This window comes from Pinus tabuliformis, chromosome Q (genome assembly GCF_031772625.1).
Source record: "Pinus tabuliformis cultivar Carrire ecotype Pingquan chromosome Q, CPIR1, whole genome shotgun sequence".
In the NCBI taxonomy this organism is placed as follows: domain Eukaryota; kingdom Viridiplantae; phylum Streptophyta; class Pinopsida; order Pinales; family Pinaceae; genus Pinus; species Pinus tabuliformis.
The window spans coordinates 516003530-516027191 of NC_142296.1; the positions used below are offsets into that span (position 1 = coordinate 516003530).

The 23662-nt window shown below is 37.4% G+C and overlaps 1 protein-coding gene across 3 annotated transcripts in view; it reads right to left on the reverse strand.

The window, feature by feature from the left end:
- Positions 1 to 592: 592 nt before the first annotated feature.
- Positions 593 to 23662, reverse strand: part of LOC149220433 (uncharacterized) — a 186600-nt gene continuing 163530 nt past the window's right edge. For 2 of the 3 annotated variants that reach the window (XM_089384788.1, XM_089384789.1), the window contains exons 7-13: positions 2910 to 3026; positions 2717 to 2808; positions 2520 to 2586; positions 2314 to 2395; positions 2013 to 2104; positions 1494 to 1637; positions 593 to 793 (exon numbers count right to left, since the gene is read on the reverse strand). In XM_089384788.1, the coding sequence (XP_089240914.1) occupies positions 647 to 793; positions 1494 to 1637; positions 2013 to 2104; positions 2314 to 2395; positions 2520 to 2586; positions 2717 to 2808; positions 2910 to 3026 (741 nt within the window). In that variant the 3' untranslated portion in view covers positions 593 to 646. The remainder of the gene's footprint in view (positions 794 to 1493; positions 1638 to 2012; positions 2105 to 2313; positions 2396 to 2519; positions 2587 to 2716; positions 2809 to 2909; positions 3027 to 23662) is intronic. The other variant, XM_089384790.1, reaches the window with a different exon arrangement.

The window sequence follows — 23662 nt, forward strand, 5'->3', positions numbered from 1 at the left end:
ATATAATTTATGTGTTATAAATATTATATTTAAAAATATATATATTATTTTCTATATATAATTTATAATTAATTATATTTTGAATATAGTTTGTATTGTTTTTTATTTTGAAGTTGATTTAATATATTAAATATATATGAGGTTGTTTAATTTTAGTTAAACTATTAAAATAAAAGGAAAATATTATTTTATAAAATAAATATTATTAAAAAGAAACTGTGAAGGGCTAAAAAGAATAAATAGAAAAATAAGAACCATGAAGAGTGAACTAAATTTTGAAAACCAAAAGTATTTTTGTCTCTAGTAGTGTAAATAAAAATAAATATTATTAAAATAAAAACAAATTTAATGAGCTCTATAATGAAAAAGGCATTGATTAATTCCAAAAAAGTCATGAGATGAAAGAGTTTGTCATCTTCATGGTACTAAGAGAATTCAAAATAAAAACATTTCTTGGAATTGTCCAATTTATACTCAAATTTGGTTAAATTTCAAAATATTTATCAACAACCAAAATATTTACTTTCTAATAATATTCTCAACTTTAATACATATATTGTTTGTAAAAATAAAATACATTATTTACAATAGATTATCAATCTCTAATTGAAAATATCTTGCCATTTTACAAATGCAAAATAAATATTTACAACTTCCAATATATACCAAGTTTATGACAAATCCCTGCTACAATACCCCAAAATAGAATCTCTCCAAATAAGACATAGAGCAGCAAGCCAACTTTTCTAGAGTGCCACACTTTAATAAATATGTGCTTTTGAATCCAATGTACCTAGCAAAACCATTAACAATTTATCATTTTTAAGTAAAGGATATATTATCTAACAAATTATAAATTTGTCCATATTAATCACTAATCCATTTTTTTAAAACATCATTTTCTTGAGTATCACACTTCAATAAATATGTGCTTTTGAATCCAATGTACCTAGTAACGACATTAACAATTTATCATTTCGAAATAAAGAATATATTACTTAACAAATTATAAATTTGTCCATATTAATCACTAATCCATTTTTTTTAAACATCATTTTTTTTATGTGTGTTTTTGAATCCAATGTACCTAACAACACTATTAATAATTTATCATTTTTAAATAAAAAATATTTTCATATTAATTACTAACCTATTTTTTAAAATAAATATTAATTACTGACCCAATTTTTTAAATAAATTAGTAATATTTATATATTTCAAGTAATGAACAATTAAATTCAAATATAATTCAATTTTACCAAATTAACATAAATAAATATACACTATCAGATCTATTCACCAAATTAACATAGATAAATATACACTATCAAATCTTAGTAATATTTATTGCAATATCTTTTTTACTAATATTTATTTCAATATATTTATATAAATGAAAATTTTGTGAATAGATATATATGTGTATAGTGAAAGAAATCACGTGTGTGAGTTTGAGAGTGTGACAATGACGATGAATATAGAAAGATACATACCAAGGTATTGTTGGGCGTTTTGTAATACCATCCATTAACAAACGCTGGGAATATAGCCTGGGCTGCCATGACAAAAATAAGCATGGCGTTCATTCCCATCCATTCAAGGAGCAAAAATGGTCTCCTTAAACCCCAAATATCAATCTGAAAAATCAACAAACACCATAAGGGAGAAATGCAGTGTCATTGCAAAATTTATCAATGGATTACCAAAAAAATTGGATATTCATTTGAACAGATTTATTTTGCAATGGGGATTCATCTACACTTGTGGTTTGTCAAATGGGGCTTATACATCTACTATTAAAAATATACCTTGCCTATTAGTTATCCAACCTGACAGTCATATGAAGTTATTCAGAAGAATCCTAGAACACATCCATCTTAAAATTGAAATTGTTGCATGAAGGAATTTGATACCGTTAACCACATCATAGATCATGAATTAATATGGATTTGAGTAATTATTGACTGCTAGATGCATGCCATCTTAGTATTGCCATAGGTGCTGAGAAATACCAGAAGATAAAAGGCCGAGAAAACAAGCCCTGCTGCTCCTGCTGTGAGGCAAACATAACTGAAGCTGTACAGTTGTTTGTTCAGTGGAATTGCTGCAAGAAAGATGATAGAAACAGTCATCAGCGCATCGTCTTTACAGTTACTAGCTATAAAATCCAAGATCGTTGATTTCTGTTGGATACAAAAATTGCAAGTGCATCATCTTTACAGTTATTTCTGTCGAATAAACTAGGGGACATGGTGTGCATTCACTGGTAAATGACAAGACTGCGAAAGGATCAGGTAGTTTTAATTCACTTGCCATCCGTGTAATGTAAAATAATTCCAAGGATGAGGAATCCAAAAGCCATGGTCACCCAATGCTTCAGCCTCTGAGCATGGTCCTGTCAGTAATGGGCAATTCTTATCTCAGAAGTAGGTACAGATTCCTAATACAAGCATTATCAGCTATAGACTACCTTGCACAGCCAAATTGTAAAATGAAAAAAAAACAAGTTGGTGATAAACCTTGAAATGGATGAGAATGTGCCCATAGTGTACTCCAATAATGGTAGACATGATCGCAGAGATTGAACTGCAAGTGTAGAAAGTAAGCAATCATACATCTTTAAACTTGAGAGAACGTTCAAGCTAATAGCATATGGACATCAGTAGTGAGGAATAAAAGATGAAAAATTGAAATAATTTCCTATGTAAAGGCAGACCTCAACAAGCCTTCAGGTTCAAATGGTGCTAAGCACCATGCAGGTGAATCCTTGCGTAGTGGCCCTTCTCCGGGAGAGCTCTCTGTACAGAACTGCAATATTGTGAAAATTTTAGGTAGGTATGGTAAAAGAATTGTTCTTAGCCTACTACATTTGAAGTTTGAGGTTTGATATAATGAATGCAAGCTCTGACCTTTGACCTTGTCCATTCAGGATAGCGGTACAAATGATTTATACCCCACACTTGTCTATCAACATAGCCTACGGCATTGCAAGGAGGCCCTAGGTGACCCCTTACACCACATTTTACCTGTCATCAGTACAAAAGATTGAGCTTAACATTAACTCAAAGAAACTTTCCCTTCAATTTTGTCACACCATTTACACACAACGTAAGTTTGGAGCTCCTCATTAAAATCAGTTATTTCTCAAGAAGAATTAAACTAGTACAAAAGCAAAATCCTCATGAATTCTTAGGAATCAGTTATATGAAAATGATCTGAGCTATGGAGTTGGACATGAATCAAGTTTCACTTCAGAACATTCAATCAAATTAAAAGTCATGAACGTATTTTTACATAGTCAGAAATGCTCTCTGACTCCTCACTAAAATCAATAATTTCTCAAGAGGAATGAAACTAGTACAAAAGCAAAATCCTTACGAATTCTTAGGAATCTGATATATATCTGAGCTATTAAGTCAGGCATGAATCAAGTTTTCTTCAAAACATTTATTCAAATTCAAATTCATGAAAGCAAGCACTTTTACATAGTCAGAAATGCTGTATGTATTTGTTGAACAAATTATAATGAATTTTAAAAGGCTACATTAACCGTTGAGTAACTTCCTGAGTTTTTAACCAAATAAAAATATCAAAATCAATCAATAGAATCTCATCTCTTTCTCAGAAAAGGTCGCATATGCTCTTTATAATAATATGAAACAGTTTCACCCCAAAAATGAGAAAGGGAAGAACCAATTGATTTCAGTTATTAATTATTCCATCCAAATGAATCAATGAATACTTGTTCCCAGAAAAAGTTTCATATGTTCTTTATCATAATATGAAATAGTTTGACCCCAAAAAATGAGAAAGGGAACCTATTTATTTCAGTTAGAACTTCCTATTAATTATTCCCTTGAATAGGAGACATGTCTTCTTGCAACTTGATGTAAAGTTTAACCAAACCACCTTCCAGAACTCGGTCTGTCAACATCATCTCTGTTAAAATAATTCCATCTTTGTCAAACTAATATCTTTGATGGTGCAAATGGCCATTTACCTTCTTTAATATATCATTGAAGTAATCAGTGAGCTCTTTTATCTTCAGGAGATCATGTTTTGTGACAGATTCAAGTTGCAACTACCCCATGGATCTTAGCTCTGCAATACATGCTCGGGATTTGCTGGGCATGTTCGGCCTCTGGAACACACTTGAAGACCTCCGGAGGGCATCTTCATTAAAGAAAGAATATCTTATCTGTATACCATGTAGTGTTACTAGTAATCCTGATGTGCATGCTATGACACCTGCATATAAGTTTTCTAATGAACCTAAACTAGTGGATATACTCAGTAAAAACGATGCAAAGATATACAAATGCAAGAAACAAAATCAAGGAGAAAGTATGCAATTAACAAACGGGATTGTTGCAATGTACATATCTACGTTATATTGGTACAAAATTGGTGGAAAGTAATGATTTTTGACCAAGCTTCTTTAATATTACATTTATATATATGAGTGATAAAGTTAGATCAAGTTGCCTATAAACAATGAGATAGAGAAAATAGAAAAATTACACTGTGAAAGTGAAATACGTCATTAAAGTAAGTCTCATCAATTTCTCCACGAAGTAGTCTTAAGATTTTTATTAAAGATATGAAAAATGTCTTCTCAAATGTGGTTAGGGCAGTGGCCATTAAACTTTACATATTCATGTAGAAATTTTGGAAAATCATATTTAATGTAATTTTATAAATTTCACCTCAACTTTGAGGTTTGACAATTTCCAACATATAAGATATATGAAAATAATTTAGAAACAATGGACTGTTACAGCCACAAATCTAACCTCTCAGCCTCTATTTAGTTGTCAAATCACTCAACGAAATCTGCTCACTGTTGTATTAAATCAATATAATAACCAATGATACAAACTACTGAATCAACATGAGAAAATATGTTGAAAGTCAGATTTACAAGTAGACAAAGTTTGGTAGCAAAGCACACTTCAGATATACACAAGAATGAAACTACAAGTACATATCAACAGCCTATATCAAGATGATATTAAACATTCTCTCAACCTTATCGCAAGTTAGGACTTTCTAATTATTCCGAACACTAGCGAGGGCATCCACTATCAATAGTAAATCCTAACCAACAATCACATTATAGCAAGACATCACACTAAGATACTCCTAGCCAGCCCAAAGGTTCAATAAGAAGCTATTGTCAACATCAAGAAGTCCACCTTGATCTTTCTCCAAGCTCACCTCACATAAGCCCTCTAAACAAAGTGCTCCAAGTCTCCTTTAGGGTTTCTTTGCCACATATATTAGATCCTTCTCACACAAGAATTTCAACCCTTGCTCTTCAAGTCCACTCTAGATTTTACCTCACACAAACCCTAGTTCCTTTGTCCCTTTGCACAAAGACAGGTTCATCTTCAAGATACAATGATCTAATGAACTCTCTCTCTTATGCTTACCACAATTAAAGCCTCACTCCTCCATTTATATAGAATAGGTGAGGGAAGCCAACAACAATAAAGTGGACTAAGTCCATAGGCAACCTAATCTAATCATGAAGCTAAAGTTTCCAAGTGAAGTGCTCTCTTTCCAAGGTTTACACATGTCAAAAGAAGACTCCTCAAGTGTTATGCTCTCCAAGCATGAACTCCAAGTGTTAAGCAATCATCAAAAGGCTCCTTACTCACCAAGACAAGCAACCAATGCTCCAATGCTTCTCCTCAACATATATGTCCTTGGTCCACAAACAACCCACAGAAATGTGCCCTCAACCCAAGCATCTTGAAGCCAGGTGGTCCAAACACTCCTAGGTATAAGTACCCTACCTCCTAGTGCCCAACACTCATCCTCAAAGGTAGATCCAACACCATGCAAGATATTATCATCCTCAATAGATGCACCATGTGAAAGAAGTTGTTGCCACATAGGATAATGACATCATCAAGGACTATGCCACATCTAACACTAAGTCCAAGGTCAAGCAACAATTTATAGAAATCTCTCTCACACAAAAACTTCAACCCTACCACTTCAAGTCTACTCTAGGTTTTACCTCACACAAACCCTAGTTCCTTCATCCCTTTGCACAAAGGCAAGTTCATATTCAAGATACAATGATCTGATTAACTCTCTCTCATATGCTTAGCACAATTAAAGCCTCACTCCTCCATTTATATAGAATATGTGAGGGAAGCCAACAATAATAAAGTGGACTAAGTCCATAGGCAACCTGATCTAATCCTGAAGCTAAAGTTTCCAAGTGAAGTGCTCTCTTTCCAAGGTTAACACATGTAAAAAGAAGACCCCTCAAGTGGTCTTCTCTCGAAGCATCAGCTCCAAGTGTTAAGCACTCATCAAAAGGCTCCTTACTCACCAAGACAAGCAACCAATCCTCCAATGCTCCTCCTCAACATATATATCCTTGGTCCACAAACAACTCACAAAAATGTGCCCTCAACCCAAGCATCTTGAAGTCAAGTGCTCATCTTGCTAGGCATGCCAAATGGTCCAAACACTCCTAGGGATAAGTGCCTGACACTCATCCTCAAATGTAGATCCAACACCATGCAAGATATTATCATCCTCAATAGATGCACCATGTGAAAGAAGTTGATGCCACATAGGATAATGATCTCATCAAGGACTATGCCACATCTAACACTAAGTCCAAAGTCAAACAACCATTTATAGAAATCTATCCCAATGTCATCAAACAAAAGGTCTAAGATACAATTAATAGATTAGGGTTTCACTTTCACCATGTACACTACGTCACATAAAGACACCCCTAGTATGGTATAAACACTTTTTAGTCACTCAAAAGCTAACAATTCAATAAAGAGAGACCAAAAAAATACATAAAATAAATATTTCTTTGATAAGTTCATTTGATACCATAGAAGTGCTTCCCTTTATGCCATGCATTAGGTTGTTGACGCACATGAACTAACTAGCCCACATTATTGGCACCTAATTAATTTTTATTAACTTACACCCAACATAATGATTCTTTATTAAAGTCTCTTACAAAGTGACTTTATTACATTGTGATTGCACTTTCTATAGGAGCATTAATACTCCAACAACTAAGGAAGTGGCAACGTGACTTTACTAAGTAGATAGATTCGAACATCAAGATGTGTGGTTGTAGTCAAAAGAGGATGAAAATAAGGAGTGTTGCCTCTAAAAATGTGACTAAACCAATAACTCCAAGTGAAGTGGCTCAAACTGCAGGATCAAACCAATTGGAAGAATGGATGGAGGAGGAGCGTTGGTAGAGACACCTTCCAGTTAAAGTCCAACAGTTGTGGTGAAGGTTGTGGTAGGTTGAGAAAGATGATAACCAAAGACAAACAAAGAGTTCTAAATTTGTGGAGATCAGCTTTCTTAACAGTCTAGCGTCCAAACCAAAGGGAAAGAGAATGTGAGTTGGTAGCTTTTACCATCCTTGGGAAGCATATAGGTGTTGTAATGCACATCATATTATGCCTTCTTCTCACACTTGTAGGGATTCTAAAGAAGCATGTTAAAATAATTCAAAGATGTAACATCATAGTATGTGGTATTAATGAGTAATCATATGCAAAAATTGCACATGTAATATCTACGAGTTAATGTTGTGGATGAACCTGCTTCCTTGACTCATAAGATGATATGGTTGTGGATGTGGTGTGGTAGATGGAGTGAATCAACCAGCTGCTAAGAAAAAAGGTTTTTTGGCTACCATTGTCTATGATGCACTTTTTGTGTTTTTTCTCATTATGAACGATGAGTGAAGAGAGCTTCCCACCTAAGATTAGTGAAAATCTTAACAATGAGAACTGACGAAGGATTGGAGGAGCAAAGAATGTGGAATTTCGGTTTTTATTGCTCCTCAAATTAAAATTGTTCTATTACGAGTTGGAATTAACCAAAGAGAACCTTCATATATTTAGTCTGTGTTTTCGCTCATTATGAAAGGTGAGTGAAAAGAGCTTCCACCTAAGATTAGTGAAAATCTTAACCATGAGAGTCAACCAGGGATTGGAGGAGAAAAGATTGTGGAGTTTCAGTTTTTATTGTTCGTTAAGTTAAAATTGTTCTGTTACCAACTAGAATTCAGCAAGGAGAGCCTTCACCTTTTTGGCCTACAAAGCACAACACTGAGCATTGGTGTGATCAAATGTTAATTATAGTAGCTACTAGCAATATATATTCTTCCCTTAGCCAAATGGGTTAGTTGTTCTTAACGGAGAACTAATCATGGTTGAGAGAGAAGGGGAAGAAGACCATTTTGTTCGAGGAAGATAAAAGGATTTTCTAGACTCTAGAGAGTTGATTAGCCTTAGTCAACTTAACTTAGATCTTGTGAGTTAGTTGAAGAGCATGATCCAATGAAGATAATCGGAAGAGTTATAATTCTAGTCTAAATGAGGAAGCAAGATTAGGAATGAATTTAGTGTGAAGAATATCTTTAAGATTTTTTACTTCAGTCTTGAAATATAGTCCTTTAGGATCATTAAAAAATATCTTTAAATTTAAACACAATTTGTTTTCTTTTAATTTAAAAAAAACAAAATTTATGTTGATGCACTATTAGATAGTCTTTCCAAGGATATGTCGAAGTCCAATCCACTTTGGTAGCAACACATCACTGATTCACTATACCCTAAGGAGGAAGCACTTGCAGATATTAGCTTGGAATTCATTCCAAGCATTGATTAAAGGTTAGTTGGACATTAAAAGATTATGGCTTTGGGTCCACAACCATACAAGAGCCTAGTATTCTCTGTAAACTTCAACAATTTTAATCTTATTAGCCTCTTTCAAATTAATCTAGGATTTAAAGTATGCTGCTAGGTTATAATTCCATGAGTCAAGTTTGTTTCCATTTAGGGTACATCAAAATTAAGGATGGAGAGCTTTGTATCCACGTAAAGGACCATTGGATAATAGGGATGCCATGGGGCACATGGGTTGTGGTTGTGGTTAGTTGTTCATGGTTTATTGTAGATATTGTTGTTGTGTGGTGATGAGTTGCTAGAACACATTCATTACATCTTCTATCATTTTGGCTTTAATCTCTTGTTGCCATTGTAATTGGAGTGTATACGTCTTTCAAATCTATCCTTGATCCACAGTGTTATGTCAAAAGGTGCTTAACTTTTTTTGACAATTAATTTTTGGTCAAATTTGGAAAATTGAGAGAATTTATATATCTAGGAGACATAACTTTCAATATATGGGGAATTTTGTTGAGATTTGGGTCTCGTTGCAAAATCGAGCCCTATTTTATTTTACTATTTGGGAATTCCACCAAAATTTTGAAATCACATTGGTTCACCATTGAATTTTTTATGATTTATAGAGGAAAGTTTAAAGAGTTATATCTTTCTTTTATTTTTTAGAAACATGTTTTGCAAAATCTAGTCGGCTAAGTTGTTTCACTATGAGGGGTATATCTATGCCATCAAAGTCACCTGGGACTTGCATCTAGCCTCATCTGCACCCACTTGAAGGGTTCTTACAATGTCTAAATTTGTATTATAACTGCTCATTCTCAAAGTTTTAAGGTATTTCGAACAAAATGATTATGTCATCTTTGCATGTGCATTCACTCTCATTATTTTTTAGCAACTTATTCATTTCAAGGAAATGAATAGAACTCTCATTATTTTGTTGTGAGTCTAAAGTTATGCCCAACTCCCAAGTGACGGACTAGAGATGTTGAGATTCTATATCAAGTTCAAATTAAGTTGATTTATGTGATACCATGATAGCGGCGTGTCAATAAAGTTTTTCTATCTACTATAATAGATGTCTATTGGACATTGCATGCACTCCAACAAGATATATTCTTTAGAAGGTAATATAAGTTTTCACAAGTTGTTGAAGAAGATATGAATAATAACATATTTTTGTAGGTAAAGAAAGAAGAATTTACATAATGAACAGAAAAAGTATAAGAAGATGCAAACAAGAAAGAATACAAACTCATGTTGAGATAAAGCAAAAGAATGAATATTATTGTACATCAAAAGCAAGGAGAGATCACAAGGAGCATAGGAAGATTGAATTGGTCATGATCATATGTTGTATTATGAGCCATTAAGACCATTGCTAGCCAATTTGTAAGTTGTGTGTTTAGTGTTTCATCTTCATAGCTTTGATTGCATGAGGAAGTGAAATGATGATGTAAAATTGGTCACATGGTAGTAAGACCTATTAAAGGCATGTGTAACACATTTGATCAAGTTAAATATTGTTCACCTAAAGAAAGGCATGATGTAAACCTATGTTTTGGAGTAAGCCCTGTGATGAACCATTTCAAGGCATGTATAATCCTTGGCATCTCCTCACTATGATGAATATAGGTGTTATTTAAGAGAGGATTTGTCATCAAAATTTTGAAATAATTTGGGCTGACTAGGCATGCCCATATTCTAACTTGATTTTTTTCAAAGACCATGAACAAATCATTGATTAAAAGGGGAAATTGATTTTGAGGAAAATTAATCTCAGATGTCGAGATGACAATGATTTGGACTAGGCTAATGATGAAAGGAAGAAAGAGTCGTGTATAAACTTTTGTGGGTATAAGAAGATGAAGATTGGTGAAAGATCAAGAAGCTAAAAACAAAGGCAACAATGCATCAACAACAACGTAATATTTTCATTAATATCAATCAACAAGCATTGATTTTGAAGTGAGAAGTAGACGATTGGTAATAGGGATGGTTTTCCTAAAATATTCGTTTAAAATCCTTTAAGGTTGATTTCTCTAAGAACAATTTTGAATAATAATAGACATCATGTTTGGAATGTTTCATCATCACTTGTGGATACCAAGTTGAAGAAGAGTGCAACATTTTGACCACATACAAATGGATAGGATGAGGTTGTGAATTGAACAATGGTGTATCTAATAAGAATATATAGCCATCAAACATGTGATAAGGTGGGATGAATAGGATGAGGTTGTGAATTGGACAATGGTGTATCTAATAAGAATGTATAGCCATCAACAAGTGATGAGGTGATGGGAACAGCCCTTTATATCTGCGAGTTAATATTTTACTGTTGATTGAATGATGTTAATGATGTGGTTGGTTGACCTTTATGGTATTCTACTGCAGTTTAATTGTGACGAGGACATGTGTCCTGGCCTTGGGCCTCGTTCCTTCCCGCTCTTACTATCCTCCGAAACCCTAAACTGTTCATTCCATTGTTGTTTCTCTATGCTGCTTGCGAGGTCTGCGGTTTCACGAAATGAGGGTCTGCTCTGTTAGTTTGACGGTGTTTTGTTTCACTGTGCCTGGGCATGCAACTCTGCGAGGGTTTCCACCTGCGTATGCTCTCAATGCTTCTGGTTTCGTGCTTGGTTTTGAGGCTTTGGGTCTGGAACCCTTGGTCTCGGTCTCTGTTATCAGTTTCGCTCAGTTCTGGTTATGTTTCCAGTTGCAGGCTTTGGTTGTATACGATTGTCTTCAATGCACTTGCTTCACAGTCTGATTGTTTTCTTGGTTTTTTGACACAAGTTGCAGTTGTGGAGTGGCTCGGCTTTCGGCTCTCACTTGGCGGTCATCCAAAAGGTGAGTTCTCTCTCCATGCTGGTCTTTTCTGCTTTGTTTTCCTCCGTCGCTGACAGTCTTGGCTCCTTGTGGGCAGCGAGCACCTCTGCGACTATAACCTTAATTCCGTGGCTTCTCCTCTGGTTTGCACGGGCTCAACTCTCCCTCGGTGAGTTTCTTAATAACCCTTTCCTCTGCTTTTTGTTTTGTTTTTGTAACTGTGGTTTCGTTCTTCGGTTCTAATGGCCTACTTGTTGACCAATGCAGGTGAGTGACGAGCTTCATTCATCATCCTCACGCCTTGTCTCCTACGCCTAAACCGGGTAGGGTCGCTCCTCGATGTTTTTCCTGTTTGACTATTTGAGGGTTTTGCTGTTCATAGGGTTTTATGGGTCGTTAGTTGAGTTTTGGCTTTGGCCTTGCTGTACCCTGGCCTCACTATGCCTGTAGCTTTACTATATATTTTTATGGCTCTGCTATTGTAACCATGGTTATATTGATATGGTCCTATGATGGCCTCGCTGTGGTTTATAGTTTTGTCAAATCTGTTTTATTTGCTGGTCTCTGAACAGTGAACTGTGGAGGCTTGACTTTGACAAATATATATATATATATATATACAATAGTTTCAATTGTTAAAAATTTCCAAGGAAAATGGTTATGTGTTCATTTCTGTGTATGTAGCTTGTTTTCTTGGTGTTTCTCCTCTGCTGCTGACTTGTTTGGGTGCTCTCCTCGCTTCGGTGCTTACTGTTCACTGTCTGTCATCATTGTGCTTATAGAAAAGAAAATGAATTTAATTGTATTTCGAAGAAAAGATGTTAAAGTTGTAATATGAATGGATTCAGATGTGTTTGTTCTTCAGAATGCTTCTGTGCATTTTCTTCATTTAATTCTATGATGGTCAAAAAGATTTACAATAGTCATTTCCTTTTTCGTTTTGTAGAGAACACTAGACAGTTAGCAAACTGCCAATAGTTACATTAAGTGGTTTCTGAATAACTGTCTTTTCTTGTTTTGTAAACTAAAAGCAAATTTTAAATAAAACTAAAAAGTAAAAAGAACACGTAAGCAAAAACACTAACAGTGGCTGAGACAACCATTCCTAGAAATGTAAATGAAAATGAAAACTAACGAAACTCAAACTGTTAGAAGAGACAAACTCCCAGCCATGACCTCCCGAGCTGGATGCTCCTGCATCAGGCTCCCGGGGTAGGTGAAAATTCATGGCTCCGGTCCATGAGCTCCTCGATAGAATACCCTGCACGTTGTATCTGTCCTGCATCAAGCCACGAACTGTCCTCAATAGGGTGGTTCTTCCACTTGATGAGGTACTATAGGTACTCCTTTCTCCGAGTCCGCCTAGCCACCTGTGTATCGAGGATTCCTTCAATTTCAAGTGGCTGAGCTGAAGGCATTTGTCTCATCCACGAACTACTCTCTCCCTGGGTATCCCGCTTTGGTTGTGCCGAACTGTCCTCTTCCGGATTGGCAGTGTATGGGAATAAATCTGCCACATTAAAGATGGGCGATATTCCTATACCTGGAGGCAATTGTAGCTCATAGGCATTTGCAGAAAATTTACGCAGAATTTTACAAGGTCCATTTTTTTGAATTTCAGCTTATTGTATTCGCCCTTAGGAAATCTTTCTCTGCGCAAATGCGCTAGAACCTGATCCCCTACATTAAATTGTATCTCCCATTGTTTCAGATCTGCTTTTTGTTCGTACCTTTCACTGTTGTCTTGTAATTTCGTCTTCACCTACTCATGTAGGTCGTTAATTTCTCTTGCAAAGTCTTCCCCGTCAGCACTTCTTCTTTCTAACTGTCCCAAATCTCGTAGTTCATGCACTCCTCGGGGATGCATTCCATACAAAATCTGAAAAGGACTATTTCCTGTGCTTCAATTCGGTGAATCGTTGTAAGCAAATTCCGCTTGAGCAAGTACACGATCCCACATTCGTGAATTTTCTCCAACTAGACTCCACAGCAGGTTTCCTAAGCTTCTGTTCACTACCTCCGTCTGCCCATCAGTCTGTGGGTGATAAGCGGAGTTGAAATTTAACTTTGTGTCCAGCTTTTTCCACAAGGTGTGCCAGAAATTCCCTGTGAATTTCACATCCCTGTCAGAAATAATGGACTTGGGTAAGCCGTGCAGTCTGACAACTTCAGTGAAAAACAAGTGTGCTACATGGGTAGCATCACTGGTTTTCCTACAAGGGATAAAGTGTGCCATCTTTGAAAATCGTTCCACCACCACCATGATGGAATCAAAACCCTGCTGTGTTTTGGGCAGACCTAGGACAAAGTCCAGACTGACTAAATCCCACAGTCTATTTGGAATAGGCAAGGGTGTATACAACCCCGTGTTCTGACTGTGCCCTTTCGCTAACTGACATATCTTACACCTGGTCACATACCACTGCACGTCTCTTCGCATCTTCGACTAGTAATAGAAATGACTGAGCTGATCCAAGGTCTTATCAATGCCGAAATGTCCAACTAGACCTCCACTATGTTTTTCCCGGATGATGTTCTCCCTCATCAAACATTCTGGAACACACAGCTGTCCTCCCTTGAATAATAGCTCCTCCTGCAAGTTATAGTCTAGCCATGGACTATTGTTCCTCAACAAAGGATTCTGGCAGGCTTCATAAGCCTCCTTGAAATCTGCATCTGTTTGATACAAGTCCTTCAGGTGTTCAAATCCCAACACTTGTATTGTGCTCTCCTGCAAGAGTAGAACTCTTCTGCTTAGTGCATTTGCTACCTTGTTCGCTTGACCACTGATATGCTTCAATACGAATGTAAAACTCTGCAAGTACTCCACCCATTTTGCATGTTTGTGATTCAACTTATGTTGCTGCATAACATACTGTAATGCAGAATTATCAGAAAACAAGACAAACTCATTACCCAACAGATAATGTCTCCAATGCTTCAAAGCTTGGACGACGGCATAAAACTCCTTGTCATAAGACGTATACTTTTGCCTGCTTTCATTTAATTTTTCGCTGAAATAGGCTACTGGTTTGTCTTCCTAGCTAAGTATGGCTCCAATGGCTGTACCACTGGCATCACAACGAACTTGAAAAAGTTTGTTGAAATTAGGCAACCTCAAAATTGGCCTCTCAGTGATCTTCTTCTTCAATATCTGGAAGCTCTTCTCTGCAGCTTCAGTCCACTGAAAAGGTTGACTTGCCTTTTTTATTGTATCCAACATAGGTGCGCAGATTCCACTAAAATTCTTTATAAACTTGCGATAGAAACTTGCCAACCCATGAAAACTTCGAACTTCGAACAGACTCTTAGGGGATGGCCAGCTAAGTATAGCTGCAACTTTTTCTGGGTCCATTTTCAGCTCATTTTCTGCAATCACAAAACCCAAATAGACTAACTCCTTCTGAAAGAAAGTACATTTTTTCAAATTTATCAGCAACTTGTTTTGCTGCAACTTCTCTAGAACATATCGAACATGTCGAAAATGTTCTTCCTTGGTCTTGCTGAAAATCAGTATATCATCAAGATACACAATCACAAATTTCCCAATGAACTCCTTCAACATCTCGTTCATCAGGCGCATGAAAGTACTAGGGGCGTTACTCAACCCAAATGGCATCACCAGCCATTCATACAGCCCTTCATTAGTTTTGAAAGTTGTTTTCCATTCGTCCCCTTCTCTAATTCTAATCTGGTGGTATCTGCTCTTTAGATCTATCTTCGAAAAATATGCTGCCCCACTCAAGCAGTCCATCATGTCATCCATTCGTGGCAATGGAAACCTGTATCTGATCGTAATTTTGTTTATTGCTCGTGAATCTGTACACATCCGCCACTCACCTCCTTTCTTGGGAGCTAAAACTGTTGGAACTGTACAGGGACTTAAACTTTCCTGTATCAAGCCTTTGTCCAACAATTCCTATACCTACTTCCTGATCTCTTCGTTGTCCTTGGGACTCATTCGGTAAGCAGCTTTATTCGGTAAACTAGCTCCAGGGATGAAATCTATGTGATGATTGATACTCTGCTTTGGTGGTAATTTATCCGGTAAATCATCCACCACAATGTCACTGAATTCCTGCAACATTTCCTGGATTTCTTTAGGTAAGTCAGAAATTTCAGTGTGCAACAACACTGCTCTCAGTCTCCTTACAACAACATACTTTACCTCGTCATCTTCAATCTGTTTTAGAAATTCTTTTCCACCCACCAATAGTACTTTTGTCCCACTAGTCTCTGTTGTTTCTTCTTCCTTGATGGGTACTAGCGTATGCTTAATTCCATCCTTGACAAACATGTAACAGTTTGTTTTCCCATCATGAACAACTTTTCGATCATACTACCATGGTCTACCTAGCAGAATATGACACACGTCCATGGGCATGACATCACAAATCACTTTGTCCCTATACTTGCCAATATGGAACTCCACCTCACACTGCTCATCAACTAGCAGTTGGTGACCCTTCTGTAACCACGACACCTTATAGGGAGTTGGGTGCTTCAATCTTTTTAAACCCAATTTCTCCACCATCTCTGTTGCAACCAGATTATCAGTGCTTCCACTATCTATAATCAGTTTGCAGCATTTTCCATGTGACTTGCACACAGTCCGGAATAATGCCTTTCTTTGGGTTTGTTCAGCTGTTTCCTTTGCCAGTTTCAGCAGTACCTTGTTCAAGACTAAGGCCTCTCCTGTCTCCGGTACATTCTCTACCTCTTGAGGCGGTGCCTCTGCTTCCTCTGTCTGAGCAACATATGCTCCTCTTTGACCAGCTTGTTCTCCTTCAGGACACTCAAAGGACCTGTGCCCCCACTTGTGGCACTTGTAACACTGGTAGGCAGCTCCTCTGCCCCTGCCATTTCCCCTTCCTCTCTGGTATGGCCTTCCTCCCCTAGTGCTACCTTCTTTTTCTGCTGTCCCTGAGGTCTTTGAACTGTTGCCCTCTTCACTGTTGTTGGCAGTTCTTCCTCTGCCAAAGGATTGTCCTCTCCCTCTGCTAGTTCCTCGTCCTCTCCTGGCATTCTATTTTCTTGCGATCTTTTCTTTTACCTTTAAGGCACTCTCGTATGCTTCCTCTATGGTTTTTGGAGAAAGAATACTTATCTCTTCCATTATCTCCAACGTTAGGCCATTCACAAACCTTGTTGTCTTTTCTGGGGTGTCTTCAGTATAACCAGCTCTCAAATTCACCCGATAGAATTTTTCAATATATTCTTTCACCGTCATTCCCCTTTGCTTCAAATTCTGCACCTGTCGATACAGAGCAATTTGGTAATCTTTGGGCAAAAACTTACCCTTCATCTTGGTGACCATTCTGGTCCACTTTTTAATGGGTAACTTATTCAATCTTCTCCTCTCTGCTTGGACACTGTCCCACCATAAGGCCGCATGTCCTTTCAGCTTGGTGGCAGCGAATTTAACTCTCCTATCTTCGTTAACCTCCTCACATTCAAAATATTTGTCTAACTCACTAATCCAGTCCAACAACACTTCTATGGACAAACTACCATCATAGTTCGGAATTTCAGGCTTTGGCTTACTACTAACCAACAAAACTGACCTTAAAAATTTGATTTCAAGTCCTTCTTCATCTGATCCATATGTCGTAACTACAGCTTCTTCATCACTGTTGTCCCCTACTTCTGAATCCCTTCTCCTTCCTGCTTCTACTGCTGCTAAACGGGGATTCGGGATCCTAATCTCTTCCCTCAATCCTTCATCTACCACTCTTCGAATAGCTCTGCCACGACCTCTTCTTCCAGCTTCCATTTTATAAAGAAAAACAGTTAACTGAACCTGCTCTGATACCAAAATTGATGGGACCAACCCTTTATATCTGCGGGTTAATATTTAACTATTGATTGAATGATATTAATGATGTGGTTGGTTGACCTTTATGGTATTGTACTACAGTTTAATTGTGACGAGGACATGTGTCCTGGCCTTGGGCCTCGTTCCTTCCCGCTCTTACTATCCTCCGAAACCCTAAACTATTCATTCCATTGTTGTTTCTCTATGCTACTTGCAAGGTCTGCAGTTTCACGAAATGAGGGTCTACTCTGTTAGTTTGACGGTGTTTCGTTTCACTGTGCCTGGGCGTGCAACTCTGCGAGGGTTTCCACCTGCGTATGCTCTCAATGCTTCCGGTTCCGTGCTTGGTTTTGAGGCTCTAGGTCTGGAACCCTTGGTCTCGGTCTCTGTTATCAGTTTCGCTCAGTTCTGGTTATGTTTCCAGTTGCAGGCTTTGGTTGTATACGATTGTCTTCAATGCACTTGCTTCGCAGTCTGATTGTTTGCTTGGTTTTTTGACACAGGTTGCGGTTGTGGAGTGGCTCGGCTTTCGACTCTCACTCGGCGATCATCCAAAAGGTGAGTTCTCTCTCCATGCTGGTCTTTTCTGCTTTGTTTTCCTCTGTCGCTGACAGTCTTGGCTCCTTGTGGCAACAAGCACCTCTGTGACTGTAACCTTAATTTCGTGGCTTCTCCTCTGGTTTGCACGGGCTCGACTCTCCCTCGGTGAGTTTCTTAATAACCCTTTCCTCTGCTTTTTGTTTTGTTTTTGTAATTGTGGTTTCGTTCTTCGGTTCTAATGGCCTGCTTGTTGACCAATGCAGGTGAGCGACGGGCTTCGTTCATCGTCCTCACGCCTTGTCTCCTACGCCTGAACTGGGTAGGGTCGCTCCTTAATGTTTTTCTTGTTTGACTGTTTGAGGGTTTCGCTGTTCATAGGGTTTTATGGGTCATTAGTTGAGTTTTGGCTTCGGCCTTGCTGTACCCTGGCCTCACTGTGCCTGTAGCTTTACTGTATATTTTTATGGCTCTGCTATTGTAACCATGGTTGTATTGATATGGTCTTGTGATGGCCTCGCAGTGGTTTATAGTTTTGTCAACTCTGTTTTATTTGTTGGTCTCTGAACAGTGAACTGTGGAGGCTCGACTTTGACAAATCTCTCTCTCTCTCTCTCTCTCTATATATATATATATATATATATATACAGTAGTTTCGATTGTTAAAAATTTGCAAGGAAAATGGTTATGCGTTCGTTTCTGTACCTGTAGCTTGTTTTCTTGGTATTCCTCCAACTGTGGCTCTCTTGTTTCTCCCGTAGGCTTGCTCTGTTATGCTACTGACTTGTTTGGGTGCTCTCCTCGCTTCGGTGCTTACTGTTCACTGTCTGTCATCATTATGCTTATAGAAAAGAAAATGAATTTAATTGTATTTCAAAGAAAAGATGTTAAAGCTGTAATATGAATGGATTCAGATGTGTTTGTTCTTCAGAATGCTTCTGTGCATTTTCTTCATTCAATTCTATGATGGTCAAAAAGATTACAATAGTCGTTTCCTCTTTTCGTTTTGTAGAGAACACTGGACAGTTAGCAAACTGCCAATAGTTACATTAAATGGTTGTTATGAAACCAGCTCAAGAAAAGATAAATCCACGCCTTAGAATTCAGCCTCTTCGAGGGGGCAACCTCCTTTACATTACATAAATGAACAATTCTTGGATGATTCAAATGACAAAACCTCCTTTCTATATATAGGAGTCTAAGGAGCCACAATATAATCCAGCCGACCTAACAATAATAATATAAAGCCACAAAAATAACAATAGAGGGATTCTACGGGGCACAGAAATAATAATATGGGGGTAATAGGGGCACAACAATATAAATAAGGGGTATAACTACAATAGTAATGGGGTAATCACTAGTATTATAGGGACCCAACATGCCCCTCTCCTTCAAAAAAGTGTTGTCCTCAACGCTTGAGTAGTTCTGGATACTTCTGCATAAAATTCTCATCCTCCCATGTGGAATCTTCAACGGATAAGTTCTTCCACTTGATAAGATACTCTGAAATTGATCGATTTCATAGCTGTTGAATTCTTGTTTCTGTGACTGCTTCCGGTTCCAATATAATTTTTCCTTCCTCGTCAAGTTCTGGCAATATTGTTTGAACTGGGAGCTTGTCACCTATAACCTTCTTTAAACATGAAACATGGAAAACTAGGTGCAATCGAGAAGCTGCAGGAAGCTCCAATTTGTATGCCATAGTACCAATTTTTTGCAACACCTTGTATGGACCATAATACTTTGGTGATAATTTATTATCCTTCTTAGTTTGCTTTAGGGACATTTGCTTATATGGTTGTAGCCGAAGGAATACCCAATCACCTACATCAAAACTTCTTTCACTGCGATGTTGATCTGCCTGTTGTTTCATTCTATTTTGTGCCAACACGAGGTTATCCTTTAAGAGTTGGAGGACTTGTTGTTGATGTTCGATGTGATGTTCCACTGCCTGAACCTTAGAATTTTCTCTTAAATATGATGTGATGGATGGTGGTTGATACCCATTAAGTGCCATAAATGGGGTCATTTTTGTTGCTGTATGGAAGGAAGTGTTATACCACCATTCAGCCAGAGGCAACCATTTGACCCATTGTGTCTATTTATCAGATACAAAGCAACGAAGATATCCTTCCAAACATTTGTTTACTATCTCAGTTTGCCCATCAGATTGAGGATGATAAGATGAGCTATGAGCTAACTGAGTACCAAGACAAGAAAATAATTTTGTCCAAAAATTTCCAGTGAAAATGGGATCTCTGTCACTTACAATAATCTTTGGGTTTCCATGTAGCTTTTGAATTGTTTCCATAAATGCAGTAGAAACTGTACTGGCTTTAAATGGATGTGATAATGCACAAAAGTGTGCATACTTGGTAAGTCTGTCAACTACCACCATGATGACACTCTTTCCCTCAGACTTGGGTAAACCTGTGATAAAATCCATTGAAACCTCCTTCCAACGTTGGCTTGGAATGGATAAAGGTTGTAATAGACCCGGTGTCTTAATTGTTTCAACTTTATTTTGTTGGCAAACCAAACATTCTGCCACAAAATTTTGAATATCTGATTTAAGGCCATCCCAAAAAAATTCCTTCTTAACCCTGTGGTAAGTTTTTAAAAATCCTGAGTGCCCTCCTAAGGGAGAAATGTGCAATTCCATAAGAATCTTTTGTTTTAGTTGGGAATTCTTACAGAGGTATAAGCGATCTTTGTACCATAACGAATCATTTTGCCAGCTAAATGTATCAGATGTACTGGAATCTTGTTGTAGCTTTCGAATAAGTGCCCACACCTCTTCGTCATTCTTCCATTCCTCCCTTGCTTCGTTTATCCAATCTGGTTGGATAATAGAAATGGCGCACAACAATGCTTCCACATCCTCATCCTTTCTTGAGAGTGCATCTGCCACCACATTTTGCTTCCCTTTTTTGTAGATGATTTCAAAGTCATAACCCAACATCTTTGTGACCCACTTTTGTTGCTCTTCAGAGGATAATCTTTGTTCTAAAAAGTATTTAAGGCTATCATGATCCGTTTTTACCTTGAAGTGTCTTCCCATTAGGTAGGGTCGCCATTTCTTAAGTGCATGGAGTATTGCCAACATTTCCTTCTCATAAATAGCTTTGCTTAAAAACTTTCCCTTGATTGGACGACTTTCAAAAGCAATGGGTCTTTCATCTTGCATTAGAACAGCACCAATTCCATTTCCTGAAGCATCACATTCCACAATAAAGGTTTTTGTGAAGTCCGGTGTAGCTAAGACCGGTGCTTGGCACATTGCCTCTTTAAGATGTTCAAAGGCCTTTGTTGCTTCCGGAGTCCATGAAAATGCATCTTTCTTCAATAATGTTGTTAGAGGTGCTGCTATTCTCCCATAATTCTTAACAAACTTGCGATAATACCCTGTCAACCCAAGAAATCCTCGCAGATGCTTTATGGATGTGGGGATTTTCCATTCCTTAATGGCTTTAATTTTGCTAGGGTCTACCTTAACTCCTTCATGAGATACAATATGACCCAAATATTCCACCTCCTGGACTCCAAAGAAACATTTGGATCTTTTTGCATATAATTGTTTCTCCTCCAATAGTTGTAGCACCCTGTCAACATGTTCAACATGATCCTTCCAAGACTTGTTGTAGATTAGTATATCATCAAAAAATACTAACACAAATTTTCTAAGGAATGGTTTGAAAATTGAATTCATCAAACCTTGAAATGTTGAAGGTGCATTGGTAAGGCCAAAAGGCATGACCAAAAATTCATAATGACCCTCATGAGTTCTAAATGCCGTTTTTGGAATGTCTTCAATCTTCATTCTGATTTGATGATATCCCAAACGAAGATCCAACTTGGTGAAGTAAATTGATCCATGCAATTCATCCAGTAATTCATCAATGACAGGAATGGGGAACTTATCTTTAATAGTGAGCTTGTTGAGCTCCCTATAATCCGGACACATGCGCCATGATCCATCCTTCTTGTGCACCAATACTACTGGAGCAAAGAAAGAACTTTGACTCGGTTGAATTATACCAGCCTCTAGCATTTCTGCAACCATACATTCAATTTCACTTTTTTGGACATAGGGATATCTGTATGGCCTGATGTTTGGAGGAACACTTCCTGGAATCAGATGAATAGCATGATCATGATCACGCATAGGTGGGAGACCTTTGGGAGTCTCAAATACCTTGGAATGATTGTCCAAGACTTTTTGGAGATCTGGAGAAATAGATGATTCCGATGTGGAAACATCTAGCGAACATAATTGTGCAATTACACCTCTTTGCTCCTTTTTTAGAAGCTTTGTCATACCATTAGAGCTGATTATCTTTCCTGGTTTCCCTGCAATACCCCTTAATTCAACTTCCTTTCCTTCCGTAGAAAATTTGATGAAAAGTTCTTGAAAATTAAAAGCTATTGTACCCAAGGATTGTAGCCATTGGACTCCTAGTACAACATCAGCACCTCCCATTGGAATGGAAAGCATTGGGCTAGTCAATACATATTCTCCCATGGATAGCTTGATATTATGGCACTTTCCAGAGCAATTTATTGTTCCTCCATTTGCAATCATCACTTGACACTCTGGTGCTGGATATAGGAAGCAATTCAATTCTTTTGCTACCCTACAATGAATAAAATTGTGGGTGCTTCCTGAATCAATCAACACTATTACCTTTTTCTTCTTGATTTGTCCTTCTATCTTGATGGTTTGAGGAGTGGTAATTCCCGCCAATGCATTACAAGATATGGCTGGATTTATTTGTTCTTCATCTAGGCTTTGTTCCTGGAGTATATCCTCTTCTTTTGACCTTTCTTGCTCCTTTTCTTCTTCCTCTTCACAATCTATGTAGAATAATTTCTTCTCAGCACACTTATGACTTTTAGTGTATTTGCTATCACAACTGTAACAAAGCCTTTTTGCTCTTTTTTCTTCCAATTGTTGTGGTGTCAACCTTATAGGTTGTGGAAGACTAGGGGCAACAACACTTCCGTCTTTATAGTTGTGAGTGGTATGCTTCTTGGTTGCCATAATTTTTCTTTCCAATCTTCTTGCTAAGTTACCTGGATGCCTTCTCTAATGAATCAGGTTCCCAAAGGCGAACATCATGTTGGATATTATCCTTTAAAGACCCTATTAACACATCAATCCTATGCTCCTCTGGAATATCTTTTACCCTTATGTTCAATTTTTGGAACTCCTCAATGTGCTCCATTATTGAACCCTTTTGTTTGAGACTTATTAATTGGCTAAAAAAAGTGTTGCTTTTTGTATCCTCATAATGTGCTATCAATTCTTCCGTAAAAATTGTCCAAGTGATAAATTGTTTACGAGAAAAAAGTCATTGATACCATACAAATTGATTTGGTTCCAAATATACAGTTGCCATACGTGCCTTTTGTGTGTTTTGCACATTATTGAGATCGAAGAACTGCTCCATCTGTAATATCCATGTGGCGGGATCCTTGCCATCAAACTTCCTCATATTGAGTTTTGGAATATGGTAGGTCTTCGATCCAACATTAGAGTCTATGGAATCATGATTAACATTTCTTTGGTTCACATCATGAGTTCCCTTGACAACCTTTTCACCCTTACTATGTATTTCTTGTAGAAAATTTATCAAATCTGTCTTGAAATCTGCCATGTCTGTCTTCAAATCTGTTTTCAAATCATCCATATTAGCTTCCATGCCCTTTATATTAGATTCCACGCCATTTATCTTAGATTCCACGCCATTTATCTTAGCTTTTGTGAGCGTGACATTTGTTGCAC